General features: G+C 38.9%; 1 protein-coding gene across 1 annotated transcript in view; it reads right to left on the reverse strand.

Annotated features, from left to right (window-relative positions):
• Window positions 1–1,925: 1,925 nt before the first annotated feature.
• plekhf2 (pleckstrin homology and FYVE domain containing 2) overlaps window positions 1,926–19,696 on the reverse strand; it is a 34,250-nt gene continuing 16,479 nt past the window's right edge. Inside the window, exon 2 of the mRNA XM_085366319.1 lies at window positions 1,926–8,849. Coding sequence (XP_085222445.1) covers window positions 8,101–8,838 — 738 coding nt within the window. The 5' untranslated portion in view covers window positions 8,839–8,849 and the 3' untranslated portion in view covers window positions 1,926–8,100. The remainder of the gene's footprint in view (window positions 8,850–19,696) is intronic.

Consider the following 19,696-nt stretch of genomic DNA (forward strand, 5'->3'; position numbering starts at 1 on the left):
ACAGAAGCAGTGACAGCGATGGATGGCCCGTGAGGATAAATCAGATCAGTAATTTTAAATGCTTTATCTAACTGGAACCAAATTTGGACTAAGTGTACAAACTGAGGCCACAAATAAGAACTGTGCTATAGTTAAACATTAAAAAACTAAAAAGTCTGCATACAAATCGCTAAAACTAAAGGACGGAAACATGTCAGGCATTGTTAGATCATTATAACTTATAAACAGCTTGTTGTTACTGTCACAATTTGTGAGAGGACTCCTGAAATCAGGAATCTCGGCAAGTTACACTTAAAAGCCACTGCCAACTGTGATTTAGACGTCGAACAATCAATCTTTACTTTTAAGCACAGGCCACCTCCAGAGCTGAGAGATGAAGTCTGTGCAAAGTGACAACAACTGCAGTTCCTCTATCGGCCACTAGAGGAAAGCCCCAAAAGGGAGTCTATCATAATAGGCTCTTATGTTAAAATGTCCAACTGTACAGCATTAAAAGGTTAAGCAAAAAGGCAAATGTGTTTTGACTTCTATGGATTACAACTCTGCCTGGGGTGATTACTTTTCACAGCTCATTCAGTGGGTAATTGCATCAGGGGTGTGGACCGACAGGCATCCAAACAGATATCTGGAGTCAATCAGCTTCTGCTAGGCTTCATCCACGACCGTCAGTCATTAAACTGTATGATGTGTGTGCTGCTGGGAGCCTTTCAGTGCAATTTTGAATGTATTATCTGACTTATGCTACAGCACACTGTATAGTAAACACCATCCAGGATCTAGTGAGTTAAAAACTAGCATTTTATTAGTCTGTCAGCTACTCAGCTGATTAAACTCTGCTGCACTGATGCAATTTGTGAATGCAGCTTGTCAACCGAGGCAGTGGCCAAATATGGTGTCCAAAGCCAGTAGGTGACATCACAATGGCTGTGGCCATTTTTATGTTACCCATGCTTTTAAATTAGACTAAAAGTAACAAGAGTGTCCACACGTTACCGGTTTGTTTCCAGTACTGACCCACAGAAATATATTTATTTTTAGATTACCGCATGACATTTGTACTAAACACTATAGTTATAAGGCATTTTACATACATATTGATGTAATATTTCTACAGTATCTACTGAATAATCTATAAATTTAACGTCAAATTTCATCTGACTACGTTAAAGTATTATAGTGTAATTAAAATTTCATACCAATTTACTTAGTCTATAGTGTTTATATGTTGGTATAAGAGCTAATTTATAGGGGTTAACACAATGAAGCTACTTTGGGTGCTCCTTTATACACAAGGTGTCGCCACGGTGACTCCAGATGTTTTGTTTGGCAGATTTTTTTTAACCCCTTCCTGACAAAACCACTAATGGAAAAAGCGTGTAAAAATTAATAAATACGAGTCATAGAATATGAGATAAATGTGTCTTCAGCTCTTTTTTCTGACTTCTTTTGGGCACTTTTACTGTGCCCTTTAGTCTCCAGGAGTGTATAGGGTGTTTGATTTCTCCGTGCAGCTTTTGATCTTAATCAGGAACTCAGTTAACCACAGTACACTTAGTTCGAGCTGTTTACGTTTCTTTGGTTTTCCTGTTTGTCATGGCTGTGAAGACAAGCTTTTATTTCTTACTGCTGGGATTTTCATACCAAGTTTTCTTTAATAACTACATAACTAAAAAAAAAAAAAAAAAGGACACACTCAACAGTAACACACTTTTAAAGATGAAATCAACCTCAGTTGCATTTGTTAGTGCAAAAATCACGTTTAATAATCATGAAATCTATTTTCACAAGATGACCCTCTTATTTTTCCCCAGAAAGAGGTCAAATAAAGACAACACAGGACAATATTTGAATTTTAACCATTACATCATTTATATAAGAGATACTAAAGCAATTCTTAAAGAATTAGTATGAAGATGATATGCCGGGTTACATTCTGATTTAAGCCCTTTTTAGAGAATTAAGATTACCCGCAAAACTAGGAAATAAAACCAACAATGAAATCAAACAGCAACAGAAAACATTTGTACAACAAAACCTAAATCACAAGAAGCAATGAGATCTTTTTCAGCTGTCCCAAGTTGGCTCCTAAGGAAAATGTGTGAATCTCAAGATCTGCAGCTCTTCTCCGATTCACTTGTGGATATTATCCCACATCTGAAAACATCACCACCCTCAACCAAGTGGTTCATACTGTGAGCGACATGAGCTGAACTGAGCAGCATTCAACCACCATGTGTTAGTTTACTGGCTGAATATAAAAATTACTGGCCCATATTTTCAAAATAAAAACATTCACTTTTCTCCTATTTATATCTTTATAGCCTTAGTATTTTACCTCTGGACTCAAAGACTGTCTTTCTGTCACATTTGGCGCTTAAGTTTGGACATGTGTAGAGAGTGAGTCCACACTATCCTGATAGACCCGTATGTGTCAGACTCACAGCAAATTGTCCAAAAAAAATAAAATAAATAAAAAGTAGATTTTGAGCTTTAATTATCCCTGCAGCGTTGTGGCTGGCTCAGCTGTTCTTACAGCCACTGAAAGATGAAATGTGTGCTGGAAAAAGCCGAGAAAAATCATGATAATGAATCAATTTTCTGCACAGCTTCCAGCTGCAAATCCATGCTACTAACAAGAACAAATACTAGATGTTAGGTTTAGATTATTTACAGCCTCCGGTGACTTTTCCACTGCTTTGCCATTTCACGACCTATAAACACAACATAAAGGTCACATGCTTGAGATAATGTTAGAGTTTTGAATACAAGCGCATCGCCTGAATGCAGCAGAGGAGTGATCAGCTTTAAAAAAAAAAAAAAGTCACAAGTAACACACATTATATTCACTCTTTCAGTTGAAGGTTTTATTTTTATTTTATTTATTTGTTATTAACGTGCCCTTCCTGCATTAGTTTCACTATTGGGCCATTTAAGAAAAAGAAAAAAAAATCCTCTAAAAATCAAAACAATTACATGTGTGATTTGTTTACATGTGACATTTTCTTAATCAATGCTTGGAGAAGTAATCAAAACCCCTCAATCTACAATCAACACAAACAGTGCCAACTGTCAGACATGTTGCTCACAGTGTGAACACACAAACAGCTGGACACTGTAATTTACAGCACAAAAGTTCTGGCCAAATGGAAAAGTGGGAAAAAAAAAAAAAGGCAGTTAAGTGTAACATTCTCAATCAGCCAAGATTTAGATGATGTTTTTTTATGTTCATGGTTCACTCTGCAGCAGGATCACACTGTACAGACAATCTTGTGGGGGGAGTAATGACTCATCGGGTTTTTGTACGTCTGCATCAGACTGTGTCATTTCTCTTGGTCAATATGTTTGGGAGGTTGGGAGGTGAAAAAAAAAAATCTAATTTGGCTGGAGTTTGATTCAATTTTAGTCAAACTGTGGAATGAGACATTTAAAAACAAATACATATTGCAATCCTTAGTTTTGTACTGTATACTAGAAGTTTTACTACCAAGAAATCAGCATTGTGACCCGTTTAAGTGCATATAACCCCCCCAAAAACACAGGAACTAGGTGTCTTTGAACCGTGCATTTAATATTTGCCGGCTGCTGTTGCCTGTCCTGAGGAGCAGGATCTCTTAAAACACACGTGGCTGCATGGCGGCCATCAAAACGTTCCCATCTGTTTTTTAACCGTATTACAAAGCTGCAGATGCTGATGACATGTGACAGACAGGACGAAGAGGAGGGCTGAGCACAAAGAGACTTGAGACAGCGTCATTTCAGAAACTTATGAGAACTGTACAACAAAAACATTACAACCCAAACAACCCAAATCTGTACAAATGTACAAAAATCAACAGGCTTAAAACAACATGAGGATTCATTTGAAAATGTCCAGTCGCTGTGGATCTGACAGTATATGGTAACAACCTGGATCAGAGTCCATGTGCCGACTTTGTTGAGTGCAATCCACAGCAAACCTGAGGCCGGACTTTGTGCTTCTGGATTCGACTGTGACGTCATCGTCTCTCCGTGAGCACCACCGCCACAGTGAGTATAAAGGACAGCTGGTTAGTGATCATTAACATGGTCATTTCTCTTATCGCTATAACATTACCAGAAAGTTTAACCTATAAGATCATAACAAGAAAATGATCCCTTTCTTCTTCCTGTTCTGCTGGTTTACTGAGATGCTTAATGCTGCACTGTTACCGTATATCTGTGTAGAAAGAAAGTCAAAATGAAGGAAATCATCTGTAGACACTCACAGAGGTGTTGGACATAAAGGTAAAGGTTCGGCTTTTGTTAGAAGCAACGCAAACTTGTTTTCCCAATCCCGTTTGATCTCAGATAAAAGCAAAATCACTTCTGTGGTTTCGGTTTCTAGTCCTGACTGCAGTGTGCTCATGTACATCTTATCCCATGCCTTTTGTTTTAAACAAACACCTGTGAGTTTCATTCCAAAAAACCTGATGCAGTTAATGTGCTCTATTTAACAAGAAGAAAACTTCCAAAATACAAGTTCACACTTTCACCCGTCTGTGAAAATGAAGTTTCACGTGAGTGAGAGTCTGCTTGGATGGAGCTGGGTGTGACAGGCTGTCCCGTAGGAGGTGTTTTGACTTTTTCAGTCAGCCGATCAAACAGATGCACTTTAGTGAAATCAATGCAGCAGTCCACGCTGACTTTATGGTGACCTTTACACTCTGTAGCTCATTTAAAACAAACAAAAAAAGTCTCATCCAAGCTGCTGATGTCCTGCTTTCACACTTCGATAGGTTCATACAATATGTTAAGATTACTCGTTCAGTCGAGTTGTCAATAGGTAAAATGCCTGGCATTCTAATGCATTCCTGGCAGATGACATGACTGTCATGTACTGCATGTCTTGCGTTTCTAGTGTGACTGAAAAGAATTCGCGTCAATATTCCAGAGTTGCAAAATCTTTTCTTAAGAATACTGTAAACGCCCGTCAATGTGACGCGTCAATCTGATAAAAATGTTGGATTTTCTAAGCAGACATGCAGTGACGCAGGGAAACAGGACAGACGAGAATCCTAACTCAGTCTTGGTTTAGATGCTACAAGTGCACTTTTACAAATAGTGACAATCCTGAGACCTCCAACAGCACAGAATGAGCCAGCAGAGAAGCAGACTGACGAGTATCTGAGTACAAGCTTGGGTCATAAATACCGAGAAATTAATGATCCTGCGGAGTTCAGAGTCAACTTTGAGTGCTGTTTATTTGAAAATGTTGGTCTGAGGAATGAAACTCTTCACAGGACTCACCGAGAACAGAAACTCGCACTGAAACTGATAACATGAACATCTGGTAAGCGAACTGAACCTGAGTTCTCTGCAGGCTGTAGAAGGTAGTCAATTCCCCAAAGGAGTATTTTTTTTCAGTTCCTTGTTCAGTACCCAATCACATGACTTAATTCACACACACACTGTGTCACATGATCTACAAGCTGTGGTTTCCATGGAGAAGTGATGGTACTGAAAAAGGAAGCAAGTACACAAGGAAGGAAGGAAGGAAAGAAAGATGGACAGACTGTTATGGTCGCTTGTGTTGGCAGAGTTCAAAAGAGGTGTGTTTGTTTTATGACACAGTATTTCCCTCTGACGTAAAAGAGCAGCACAGTAAAGGGCAAGTGACAGGAAGACAACATGCCGATTTCCTGATGTTCATTCCAGAAAACCTGCTAAGCTGCTGAGCAGGTAGGAATTTCACAACCTATGGTTCACACACAGTTGTGCAAGAAAAGAAAAACACACACCAGGCCCTAAAACTTCCTTATTACTGCATTTCATTTCATTCAGTCATTCACTGGAGGCATTAGCTGAGTGTTAAACAATCGTATTGCAAACAGAATCCAAACTACTGCTTGCTGCTACCTCTCTGTGAGGTATTACATTAATCGGATCCGTTTGTATAACACAAAGATAAAAATAACCTACAGCTAACAAAACCCAACCAGGTGCAAAAAACTTCAATTCTTTGTCTTTACCCACTCTAGCAACTTCATGTTTTACCAATTTTTGTCTTTTGTTATAATGTGACATTAAAGTTATAGCAAAGACTTAACAGCCCCACAAGAATATTTTGCAACTTGGTTTAGCAGATTTTATTTTTGCAGTCTGTTTGAAGGAACACCACGATCCATGACTGATTTGGTAGCTGATAACACCATGACCTTATTTTAAAAGTTCAGTCCCAAAGGCCTTCTAATCTCACGTTACTCAAGACGCTATTTTGGCCATCTTGGCATTGTGTTGGACTTGGAGGTCATTACTTTGCTTGAGTTCTTGGATTCTAGCACCACTGCCCTGTACTCCATCTGACAACTGGAGATCTTCTGCTGCAAACCCTAGAACTACGGTTGTTTGAAGCTGTAATGCTTTTTGTGTCTCAAACTCTGAGCTCAGCTGCAGAGCAGAACAGGGCCTAGCAGCTAAAGAGGATGAAAGACTCATTGGAGATGCAGGTGAGTGTAACGCTCAATTACTTATGTATCACAGGGTACTTGCTGATTAAAATATTTCAAAAAGGGCCCTTTATGAAGGGTATTGTTTATCATGGATGGACAATGGAGCCAAAATGGAATTAAAATATGTGGGAAATGCTGTATAATTACTCACAGGCGGGGTCAGTGCAACAGCTTTTTGGGAACAAATGAACATATCAGCCCAGCACTGCAAAGTAATGTGTGCTTTATTTAATCAATATTCAGAATCAGAGTATATTTGGCTGGCTAGTTATTTATTTCTGAAGGTAAACTTTAGATTATTTGATAAGCAATGGGGTGTTTGATAGAAGTCTAACTAGATTTCCCAGCCATGGTCGGCTACGAAAGATTTTCACAAGGTCTAAAGCAACCTCTCAACTAGCGTTCAATCAGCCTCGTCTGGAACACAGGTCCACACAAGCCATCTGTTGAAAGGTGTGTGTGTGAGAGAGAGAATGTTGATCACCAATACTTTCCATTCATCCTCTGGTTTTTAACACAATGTGGAAACAAGGCAATTAGGTTCCTCTAGGTAAAAATTGCCCACTAGCAGCTAAATGGAAAAGCCGGTGACTGCCCTTACAAGATTGGATGGCTGGTTTAAGTGACTTTCAAGTGTTTCTAGGAACAAATTGAACCATTCCCATCTGATCCCTGGTCTATAATCGCCCTGGTCTTCACACAAAACCAAACAACAACCCTACCCTCTATAATGTGTTTCAGAGTCAACCTATCATGAAGTCGCTGTTTTTTGCAGTCTTGTTTTATTATCTAATAACCTTTCTGCTTGCTGAAGGCTAAGCTGAGTTTTCTACAAGGCACTATGTGAGGGTATAGAAGAAGGCAGAGTAAGCTTGGGGGCAGCCTCTAAGAAAACTCATACGTGGTTGTTAAAAGAGAAACAATCGCTCATCGTGAGACAAGCTTTAGTTGATTTGTCAAAAGCAGCTATAGTAGATTAGAAAAAGCTCTGCGTTTAGCACAATAGATATTTATAAAAGGGAAACTTTTCATTTTGCTGGAGTCCAATTTACAAAAATAGTGCAGAATTCTGTTATAATAACGTCCTGTTTGGTGAAATACCTGAAAGAAAACCAAAGACAGGCTACAGCCCAAACATTTGCTTTTCCCTGCAGAAATTACAAGCAGTTACCTTGTTTAGGTCCATGGAGAGAGAGCACGGACAAAAATAAGAAAGAAAGAAGAAGAAATTAACTTAAGCTGAGTATAGAGCAGAGGGCAAGTCTCTCATTAGCACCTTTGTTTTCTGTAGTGACTAACTGAAGCTAATTAAGAGGGAAGGGAGAAGGGCTGTGATGAACAGTCAAAACTTTATCTCAAAGTGCTGCTGGTGACCCAGGCAGTTTCTCAAGTGACTGATTAATCACTGCGTTCAGGAAAGTATTTATCCCTGCTGGATTCATAGAAAAGGGTAAAACATTTTGGTTTGTTGATGAGACCAGAACTCCGAAGTGAATTAATGAATTAATCCAGAATTCCTCTCTTGGTGGATCATGATTCAATCACAAGAATGGAAAACACAAAAAATGTAATCAGCAGAGTACTTCCTCCACGGCAGAGAGATGGACAGACCGTTGGGAGGATCGGACCTTCCTCAGTCACTGCTGTCGTCATCGTCGTCATCGTCCGAGAGGTTGTTGCTGTGGAACTTTGACCCCGGCCGAGTGATGGAGTCTGAGCGTGCCTGGTTTACGGATGTCAGCTGCTCGTAGCAGTGCTCGCAGACACGAACTGGTTTGGACGACTGGCTAGGAAGGAGGTACTTCTTCTCTGAGCACGGCCCACAGACCACAAATCCACATTTCCTGCAGTGGTGGCGGCGGCTGACTGGCGTGAACTTCACCTTCTTGCAGCGCATGCACACAGAGGCCTCTGAGTCGGGCACCCATACAGCCGCGTGCTCTCCTGTAGGGGACTTGCCACTCTTCTGCAGCAAGTCTCCGACACATTTCCCTATGTGGTTCATCCATTCGGACTTCTCGGTGGCAGTAGCAGCATACACAGCGAAAGACTTGGTGGGCGTCTTGATGAGCCAGCCATTGCGCAGGTCGCCTTCATCTGGCACTGTGTCGATGGTGACGCTCTCCAGAGGGATGATGTGCTGCTTATTGTACTTCTTCTTCTGAATGACGATGTTACCATAAACCAAGATGTCGTTGAAGAGGAAGAACTGCCGTGCCTTTGGCTTCTTTCGGCAGAGTTTAGTGAGAACACCCTCACCAATCAGCACACGGCCTGGGATGGCCAGTGGCTGACCTGCAGCGCCGAAGCAGCTCTCAACCACCGCAATCCGCTTGGAGTTGGCCTCGCTGTTCGCAAGCCGGTCCACCATCTTCACCTCACCTGGAGGAAGACAAACAGAAGAAAGTTGAGAACAAACATTGGGGATTTTTTTGTTTTGTTTTTTTAAATTGAGCAACACAGCCAAATAAGCAATTCTAAAAGTTTCTAGTTTGAAAACGAGACCAGCGAGCCTTGACTAATTAAATTTTTATCAACATCTTATTAAAATATAGCAGACTTGCAGGAAAAGTAATATTTTCAGGACTTATTCTTATGCCCATCTGAGTCACCGCAGAGCAAATAAAGCCAGACAGAGAACACTCTACCAAGAGTGACCCTGACAATTTAACAAAATATAAATAAATTTTAACAAAATCGTGCCAAGTCCATCACTGTGAGCAGTACTTTACGTAGTTCTTTTAGAGTAACTTTACATATTTAACTCTTGGTCACATGTATGCTTTTGTTTTCTTGCAAATGTTTTTACTCATTCTAGTTGATTCTTTGTGAGTTCTTGTGAGTTCCCACTTGATATCAGTTTAACATTTTGAAGAAAGAAAAAAAAAAGCAAAAAAAAAGCAGAGTAATTGGGGTTCTTCCGGCGTTTAACTTTCACTTTGTTATGCCATAAACTGATTATACTGATTCCTGTTTACTGACAGCATAATACTGTAAATACAGAGGGGAGTAGAAACCATTAAAACAATCTCTCTGACCCTGTTCTTAAGTTATACTGGCATAACTGTGTTTGTAGTAGCGGATTTCCTGCCAGTGCCTGTATTTCTTTCTAATGAAGAACCACAGTGCAATGAATCACTGTTCCACTTTCCCTGGTAACTTCACTGATCTCATCTGTCACGTGTTGGTTTAGTGCCACATGATCTGATTTTACACTTAAGCTGTCTGTGCTTAAGACTGGCGTCTATATTGTAAAATGTGACTTCGAGTAGCAATGCGATAATCACATTGGCTGACAAACGTATGGTCTTTAGCACATGTTATATTTAATTGACAGTGACATTTGCCAAATACAAAAATCATATAAAACCCAATTTTCCATATTGCCAAACTCCCATGGCTTCATCTCGTACAGCAAGAGATAGCACCTCATTCATTAACAAATTAAACAGATTGATCAGTCACACTTCATCTGTCAGCAATAAATACTAAATATCCAATTTATTTGTTACGACTTCTGGTGATTGTGGCATAAAAAAAATAATTAGCCACTAGCAGGGCTGGGCTATATATCGAGTTTTAAAAAAAAATATCGATATATTTTCATACGAGATATAAGATGTGACAATATCCTTTATATCGATATAGTCTATGTTACGTTATAATTATACTTGTGGAGCCACAAGTTTGCCTCTCTTTCGTCCACTTTTGTCTCTGCGCAACGTTACTCGGCCTCGCCTCTCCTTCACTGAACACAACTCCTCCTCCCCCATAGCTTCACCTGCAGGCAGCGACAAGATGGACACGGCAAATCTCCGTTAGCGAGTTGTGGGGCTGGACGGCGTCAACGTGTTAGCGAGCTAACCACGCTAACGACATGCAGCCCACAAGGGCTGCGCGGCCTAAAATCCTTTCATTTTCTCAAAAGTTGATAGCGCGCCTTATGTATGAATTCTGGTTGTGCTTACTGACCGCGAACCGATTTTAGGTGGTACACGGCGCTCAGCAATCTGTCAAAAAAATGTTTAGTACGACTTTGGTAAGCTACAGAGCTGCAGCGCTTGATGGATTGTTGGAGCATTACGGCTACCGTAGTCTGGAGCCTTGCGGAGTGATACGTACTGTGCTTCGACGTAATATTACCGTATTGTGTGTGTATAAGGACCATAAATGGCACCTGCTAAGAGACATGGTTACGAAGCAGATTGCAAACTCAAGGCTATCAGTCACGCAGTAGAAGTTGGGAACAGAGCAGCTGTGAAATCTGTCTTTGTTATTATGCTCAGCATCTGTTAGTTTACATTTTGACTGCACAATTATGAGCTTTTTCTTATGCACAAAAACAACATTGTTTTCTTTTATTTATGGAGCATGATTATTTAATAAATGCTGATAATTTATTTTTGAGAAATTTATTCATGTAAATCTATGCTGTATGTAAATAAAAATGCCTGTGTGACATCTGGGACACAGTGTGACTAAGAACTCTCTTTTTGTTCTTAACTTATGGCTTTAAAAAAAATATTGAGATATATATCTTATATCGCCACCCAGCTAAAAAATATCGAGATATGAATTTTGGGTCGTATTGCCCTAGTGACTAGGTGTAGCAAACAACCCACTGGACATTAACATTACAAAAATAAAGAAATAAATGAAGAAAAGAAAGAAAAGCTGTTAAGTCCCAAACTACAAACTGAAACAACACTGAATAACTGAATGTGCGGGAAATGTCTTCACATAAAATACATTTAGCCTACATAATATTATCCCACAATCCAAATGTAGGTAAAAACGAGCCATCTCTCCCGCAGGGTGACACATAAATAAATAGTTTACCCGATGTGCACCTTTTTTGTCTCTTCTTTTTAACTCTTCAATTCCTGAACATGAACCAGCATTTTTGAACACTATTTTATCTCAGTTTTATTTTTTCTTGTGTGTCCTTTGTAAGTAAAGGTTACAGTCTGAATGGATCCATTCCTCAAGCTTTTAAGAGAGAATTCAATTGAGACTCAATACCAAACACAAGCAGGTGTCTCCTCTCTGATGTGACCCAGATAACAGCACAGCTTATGGGTCTCCCTTTGGCTGAAAGCGCAGTGAAAGAGGTCAAAGGTCACTGGTGATAGATACAAAAGGATGCTGGCACTCTCTAGGCGAGCCCTAGGGTTTGAGAGCAGAGTCGTGCCCTCAAAAAAGATAAGATGAAGTACACACTATAGTACAGACATGAAGCCATGCACAAGCAGCATGGATACTGTGAAATCAGAGAGATAAACTTCTGAAGTCTTATTTACTTAGACAAAGCCTGCTGAGATTCATTCATCTTAAGATCTTGACTTGTGGATGCAGTTTCCTTTTTAATCCTTCCCACTGCTGTGACCACCCATACATGTATATTTTGTTCTGCTTTTTTCTTTTCTTTTCCCGGTGCTTTCCAATCAGCCTTATTAAACCTGACTAAAAAATTTAAACACAATTATTTGCTCCACCCCTCTGGTTATTCTTACTATTTCTTTAATAATGTTTTGTTTTTAAACTGGCGATATTAGCAAGTTTCTCAGAGACTAATGATTCAGTGATGAAATGGTCAGTAATATCACATTAACATTCATACAAAACAAAAGTGTAAAAAAAAAAAAAAAAAAAAAAAAAGGAAACACACCACATTTTTTAAAATTATTTTGGGCCTTTCTAGTTTTTTTTGGGTAGATATAGCGAAGACTGACAAGAAAGCGGAACAAAAGAGAGACAGGAGAAGACATGCGGCAAAGGGGCTGCAGGTCGGACAGGAACCCGCTCTCAGACATGTGGCATATGGTCGCCTGCTCGTCCCAATGAGCTAAACCGGCACCCAACTTCACCACATTTGAGGGTCTAGAACCAACATTTCTTAAAATATTCCTGAAATTTGATCATTTTTAAACACAGGCAAAGCTACACAATGTCCCTTCTAAACTTCCCAAACTTCATTATTTGAAAGTTTCTGTAACTCTGCAACAAATAAGCTCCTAGCCACTTGTTTGTTGGTAAGTGGGTGGACTGAACTTGAACAAACTGCATAACTAAACTAACTGTAACATATAGAAACCAAAGTTTAGGTGTGACTGCACTCTTGATTTCAGACTTTAAAGAAAAAAAAAATACAAACAACCAAACAAAACCGCAGTGCAAGAATCGATGCTAATTAGCCAGCAGATGCCAGTGCAGCTTGGGCCGGGCTCCCTAGTGATCTGCACACTAATAACCCTGAGTGAGGGAGTGAACTGCGACAGAAAAGCCTCGTAGAGGACAGAGGGGTTGCTGAAACGCCAACCCTGTTAGCGAGGGCTCATTTCCCACTGCCGAGGCAGCCCGGGGACCAACTCCCATCAGCAGACAGTTGAAGGCACAAAGAGCAAAAGGTTCTGGTGAGAGATAGCGGCATAAATACAGGCTGCAGGCTCCCAACCCAGTAATCAAAGTGAGACAGAGTGGGATGAAACAGACTGAAAAATGCACAGAAAATTCTACAAGAAGAAAGAGCTTTCTTTGCTCTGCAGTGATAAATGACAGCTTTCATGAGCAAAGACAGGAACACAGCCGGGAGCAAACAAAAGAACTCTGAGGGCATAATCAGTCATGACGGTTTAATGGTATGGTCAATATAATGATTTAATATGGTGAGACATTTCAGTTTCAGTTATTTGTCATTTAAGTGAAATGTCATCTTGCAAACAGGTCAAGTTTCTTCTAATGATTTTTCTCTTTTCTTTACCTTAAGCTCAAAATGCTATCATTTGTAAATGCTTCAATTTAAAAATAATTAAAACAAATATAATTATCCTTTTAAAAGTGGTTAAAGTACAGCAAAACAGTTATGTATGATCTCTGTGGGATTTCAAATAAATAAAATAAATGATCAATTACAGCAAAAACAAACAAAAAAAAAAAACGTGTTATTTGTTTCAGGAATACAGTTAACAGATGGGTGCTTCTGCTGGCAGACACATTCTTTAATGTAGCTTAAGAAAGCCAACTTTAATATGCCAAAGGAAATAAAGAAAAATTCTGGAAACAGAAATGCCTTTGTGTAAATCTAATAATTTCATCAATTAAAATCTGTTTTATTGATGAAAGTAAAGTAACATTGTAATTGATTAAGTAGACTTTGGCGAAAATTTTTTTAAATCAATAAAAAAAACAAATGATACTGGGATTATTAGTGAAGGATAAAAAGTAAATGCAGTCCATTACATTCATTTGCCAATGTGGCTCATAAAAGAAATAAACGTCACAGCCAGAACCAATTATCCATCTCTGTTATGTTGGTATTTAGTGTCCGTTTCCCTTAGGGATAGATTGGGTTCGTCAGCCAGCTGGAGATTGGCGAACTGAACTCTTTGTGCCAGCGTTGCCCTCTGTGGAGCTCAACTTTACCAGCTGCTGATTCTCATTTGTGAAAATGAATACATCAATCATCCATCTGTGCTCCCCTGGACAGAGAGAGGTAGACGAAACTGAGCCAGGTTGGAGCAAATTATTTAATGCATCAACCACCCTGACACCAGATTACAGCTGCCTGACTAAGGTGTGAATACTGCCAAGGTTACAGGTTTGAATATCCCTAGAGACCCTTGCAGCAGTGCACCCACAGAAAATTTGTTTTATGAGTTTGCATTTCCTATGTAAATTGCTGCTAATTATAGGGAAAACAGACGATAGTTCAGAGGTGGTAATTTTAGCACAGTTAGTTGTGATGTATATAAATGCAGTTGCTGATTTCTAGAAGACTCTGAAGAATACCAAGTTTTTTTCCACCTCTCACCAACTCAACATCTTTGTTATCTTTAATTTTCATTTAATTATATTATGGGCAATATATTAGATAATTTTCCCTCTTCTTCGGTAATAAAACAGTAATAGTTTGCAATGAAGTTGAAATAAAGGGGTAGTAACCACACTGAATGATGTAATTTACATTAGGGCTGGGCTATATACCGTTCACGGTAATACCGGTGTAATTTTGGGCAACGATAAGAAAATGAAATATCGCGATAGAATATGGGTAAAACACGCATGTGCAGTGCCTATGTTTACATACGCACATGGCGGCGACGCAGAATGAGAAGAGCGAAAGTGGATCGTTGAATGAAACGGATGAACCAGAATTGGTTTGTAAAAATGCTGCAACTTCAGTGGTGTGGAACTTTCGTCCGTCAGATACAAAACAAAGCACTATTTTTGCTAGCGCATGCTAGCGGGCCGTCGTTATTACAGTGTTGTTTGGAAAATACAGCACACTTAAAATCAATCCTTTGATTTTTCTGAAAATCGACAGTGCCCCTTATAATCCCGTGCGCCTTATGTATGAATTCTGGTTGTGTTTACTGACCTCGAAACGATTTTATGTGGTACATGGCGCTCTAAAATCTGTCAAATGTTTTAGTACGACTTTGCTAAGCTACGAACCCGCACCACTTGATGGATTGTCGGAGCATTACGGCTATCGTAGGCAGGCGCAGAGTGATACGTACTGCGTATATATCATGATAAATATTTTTGGTCATAACCCAGTTATAGCTTGTAACAATCTTGATTTTTATCTGAAATGAATATAATGTGGTATCAATTCGGGTTAAGAATGTGAAAACAAATGTAACAATACCTATGATGAAAAAAATGGCTTAGTAAGCTTTTAGTAACAATGTTAATATGTGAGAAATGTTACATTTTGTACATTGGCCTTACCTAATTACATGTTATTTAAAGTGCTTTAATTGGTTATTACTTCTCTAGATCCCACATTACGCCACTATTTCCATGTTATTACCAAGCTGTAATAAAAGTAACTTTTCCATAAAACCCAGAGGTGTTTTGCAAATTGTTTAATCATTTGCCCGCATGGTCTTTCATTAGCTTTGCCTAAAGATAATATATTTTATTTACTACAAACTAGTGCAAATCACATACCATCTCAACTTTTCAAACAGGGCTGTTCATGGGTAGTTTTGGTTTCTTAGCTGGAGTCTGGTGTTTTGAATGTCAATGACGACTGGCTGTGCTACCTAGGGTTACGGGAACAGCAGTGGCTTTAGATAAGCCCAATGATTAATTCATTACGAGCTGCTGACCTCTCTCTCAGTTTACAAGAGGTGTTCATTTATTGCCAACACCCAAAAACATTAAACCTCCATGAAAAAGCAATAAATAAATAATATAAATAAATAAATAAATATTAAAATTATAAATAATTAAAAAGCAGGGCACTTTGTTCTCTTTAACAAGTGGGGAAGAACGACACGACAAGTAAGGCAGAGATTATGGTTTTGTCATGGCTATTACCCTTTATGAGAGATGCAAGATGTTCTAACCCCAACAAAACCCTGAAAAGGAAAAAACAACAACAAAAAACCCCCACCTTATCTTCCTTTTTAAGTCCCATCTTATTGTGCTCAATACAAAAGAACTTGCCCGTTTTCCATCTTAAGTTCAGTTATTCTATGCTTTATAAGGTGAAATCTGTGTGTGCTCTCAAACTGTGGTAAGTAGAGTTAAAATAAGTTGAATAAATATGATTCTTGTAGGAAAAATACACAAAGAAGACACTGCTGTTGATACTGTACTTAGCGATATTTCACTAAAATTCATCTCCAATCCTTCATTACTCTGACAGTTGCTAAAGTTTGGGGAGTTGTGGTGTGAACTGTTTTGCTTTCTAAAGTGGGCCATCTAATAAAAATTTTGCAAACAAATAAGCAAAAACAAGGTTTTACTTTCGAGTTGCCAAGGTGATGCCAGTGTAAAACAATCTCACACTTAATTATAAATAACCACCTATGTTAAGTGTTTCTACTGCAGGCGGACCTCTTGGTTACAGTCATTATTACATGGCACTTGTTAACTTTGAACTTCAGAATTAGATGCAATTTCTCATTTAACAATTTTCAAGCAGTGTAAAATGGCCTTAAAAACTCTTGAGATTTTCTTGAGTATAGCACGTACTCTCAAAATTACATAGATAATAGCATGAATATGCCAACTCGTGGGAATTGTCAGAGAAACTGCCTTTTCTGTAATTTGGTTGTGGTTTGCAAACAAGATGTTTGAGATATTTGTGAAAGAAGACTTCTCTGGAATATACGAAAAGATGACGTGGGTGATTCAAGACTTTAGTATGACCAGCAATTAAACCACCAGTGGACACCGCACTGGGAAGTCTGGGAAGTAAGAAGCAGTGACAGCAATGAGTCAGACGCTAAAGGGAGAGAGTAAAGATGGTGAAAGCAGGGCAGGGAAGAGAGAAAGAGCCATTCTGTAGACTGTAAACAGCAAACACGGACACAAGGGCACCCATTTATCCAGAGGAGAGAATGTGAGGGTGGAGGCCATCAATGATGAGGCAGTGTCTTTGTTCTTGCCTTTTCCATTCTACATCTCTTTAAGCTGCTGCTCTTATTACAAATGATAAAGCATTAAAACATATTCTTTAGAACCGATCAGTACAAAGGTGTCTTCATTTTAAAAGCAGCAAATCTGATCTAAAAGCAAATGGTACCACCTACGCAAGAATCAGGTGAAAGAGTATGGAGACTCAAACTTTAGAAGAGGCTTTTCCCAGCAGCACACCATGTAATAAATACCTCCAAAAGTTGATTCTGTTCATCTGGATGTAGCGTTTTCAGTGGGAGAAATGTTTTGCCACTCATCCAAGTGACTTCTTCAGTCTTAGCTGACTGCAGGTTTCCCCAATCTTATAAACAGGATATTTGCATAATGACTGAAACCAGCCCACTGAAGGAACAATGGGCTGGGAGGTCAGTTCCTTAATCATAATTATGCAAATTCTCATGACCATTGATCAACAACCACTGATCAATGGCCATGAGTACTAGGGCTGGGCCATATTATACCGTTCACGGTAATACCGGTATAATGTTAGGCAACGATAGGAAAATGAAATATCGCGATAGAATGGGAGTAAAACGCGCATGCGCAGTGCCTTTGTTTTCATACACACATGGCCGATTGTTGAGTGAAACAGATGAACCAGAATTGGTTTGTAAAAATGGTGCAACTTCCGTGATGTGGAACTGGTTTGGTGTTTGTCCGTCAGATACACAACAAAGCACATTTTTTTGCAGAACATGCAAGCGGCCGTTGTTATTGTCATATTTGTCGGACTAAGATGCTCTTAAATCTGGGAGTAATCTGGGTCCTAAACTCCGTATGCTTCAGGTCAAACAACACTGCAGCATCACTTAGAGTTAAAAACTGTCTAAATTCTTTCATCTTTAATAAAACGATCAGCATTGCTGCTTTACCAGGTGTAACTATAAAGTTTAACTTCCAGGCATCCATGAAAACAAAAGTTATTACATTTAACGGAGTTAGAAGTTAGCAGGAAGCTAGCGGAAGTTAGCTCGCTAGTTTCGCTAGTTACCTAAGCATGATATTGCATGTTCTGACTGAGAGATTTCTGAAAAAAATCAAACGTACAGCTCTGCTATCACTTCCAACATAAATGAAGACAGGAAACTAAACAGCAGTGACGTTTGTAGGGTTACTGAAGTTGGGCTAGCTGGTATATAATGATGTGCTACGTGATCACTAGCGACACCGCTATGTTAGCATAACATAAACAGTGAAGCTGGAGGACGAACACTAACACTTTTCCACTTATAAAAGTTAACGTGAAGGTTCTTCATGGTTAGAGACAAATGCAATCGCATGGCAGGATGCTGTAAACGGACCAAACTTCAGTCAGGAGAACAACTGAGATAATAATAAGAAAGCTGCACCGCTTGATGGATTGTCGGAGCATTACGGCTATCGTAGGCAGGCGCCTCACGGAGTGATACGTACTGTGCTTCAACATAATATTACCGTATTGTGTGTGCATAACCTCTTTTTAAGTTTTGTGGATATTATACATGGTTATGCTGAGGATATGTCGGCCAATTTCCACTGGAAATGCCTTTTGGTTAAACTGTCAGCAAGCAATTTGCATTTGCACTGTAAAATTTTTATATAACTTTAATGCAGATAAAAAAAAACAGCTGCTTGTTTAAGTGAAAATACATTGATGTTTTGGGGGTTTTTTTGCACTAATAAAGATGTGGAGTTGTAAAGTATTTTGTCTAGTGTCAATTATATCGTCAGTTATATAGTTATTGCAAATTTTCAAATGTATATCGTGATAAATATTTGTGGTCATATCGCCCTGCTTTATAACTAACTGTACTTCACTTTCAATATAAAATCTTCAGAGCCACTCTTCAATCCCACAGAAGGCGAAAATTTTCTCTAAGAATTATGGAATAAATATCAGTTAAACAACGTGTACCAGTTTTTCTCCCTCATTGTTTCACTTTGCTGTTATTTTCTTTCTTGAAAAGTTTCTCGAGTGTTCCTTGAGACTTTAGCTCATTGAAATTTAAAATTTAAAGTACTTTTCTAATCTCTCGATAAAGTCTTTGTCTGAAACAATACACTCTTTATAACAATATTCAGTAAAATCCAAATAAGGGACACTGTTTATTTCTAATGGGACAAAGACCACGTTGAGGAGAAAAACGTCCTGCCTCTTGTACCTCAGCATTTGTGTAAATTAGTCTATTGTAAATTAGAGACAGCAGAAAGCATGTCATCCTCACTCCTAATCCTGTTCTTTATCACATCAAATTTGTGAAAGAAACTCTGGCCAGTGTTTCCTCAAACCTACTGAGCTAACTAGAAACTAGTTCAGCCCTAACTCATCCTCCCAAGATTAATTACCACAGCTTTCCTTTTCAAAACACTTCCTATATATTAACACACTGTGTATTTGAGTATGATAAAGAGCTGTAATGCTTATTCTTATCGTTAACGTTAAAAAAAAAAAAAAAAAAAATGTAGAAGCGATCATCTACATTACCATAACGCATCCCACCGTGACAGTATCGATCTTTAACCTATCCCAATTTCTGATGTTGTCAGCATAGTAAACATAATTCTCACTTGCTGAATTACTGTTAAGAACTATATTGCACCTCCAAGAGGAACTGCCTCATGTCATATCTAAGAGCAAATTCTCACACTTCATGCAAATGATAGTGACACAGGGCTTCCCCTTAAGACTACTCAAACCAGAGAAGACTAATATTTCCATCCTACCCTAGTTCACTTGTGTGCAAGAACAGTGGAAACAGTTTACTGAGGTAATGACAACTGCCACCAGTCCTATAAACACTCTGTTCTTCAGAGGC

Source organism: Diplotaxodon limnothrissa, linkage group LG11, assembly GCF_057381915.1.
Source record: "Diplotaxodon limnothrissa isolate DT_005_m linkage group LG11, D_limnothrissa_male_GT1.1, whole genome shotgun sequence".
Lineage (NCBI taxonomy): Eukaryota > Metazoa > Chordata > Actinopteri > Cichliformes > Cichlidae > Diplotaxodon > Diplotaxodon limnothrissa.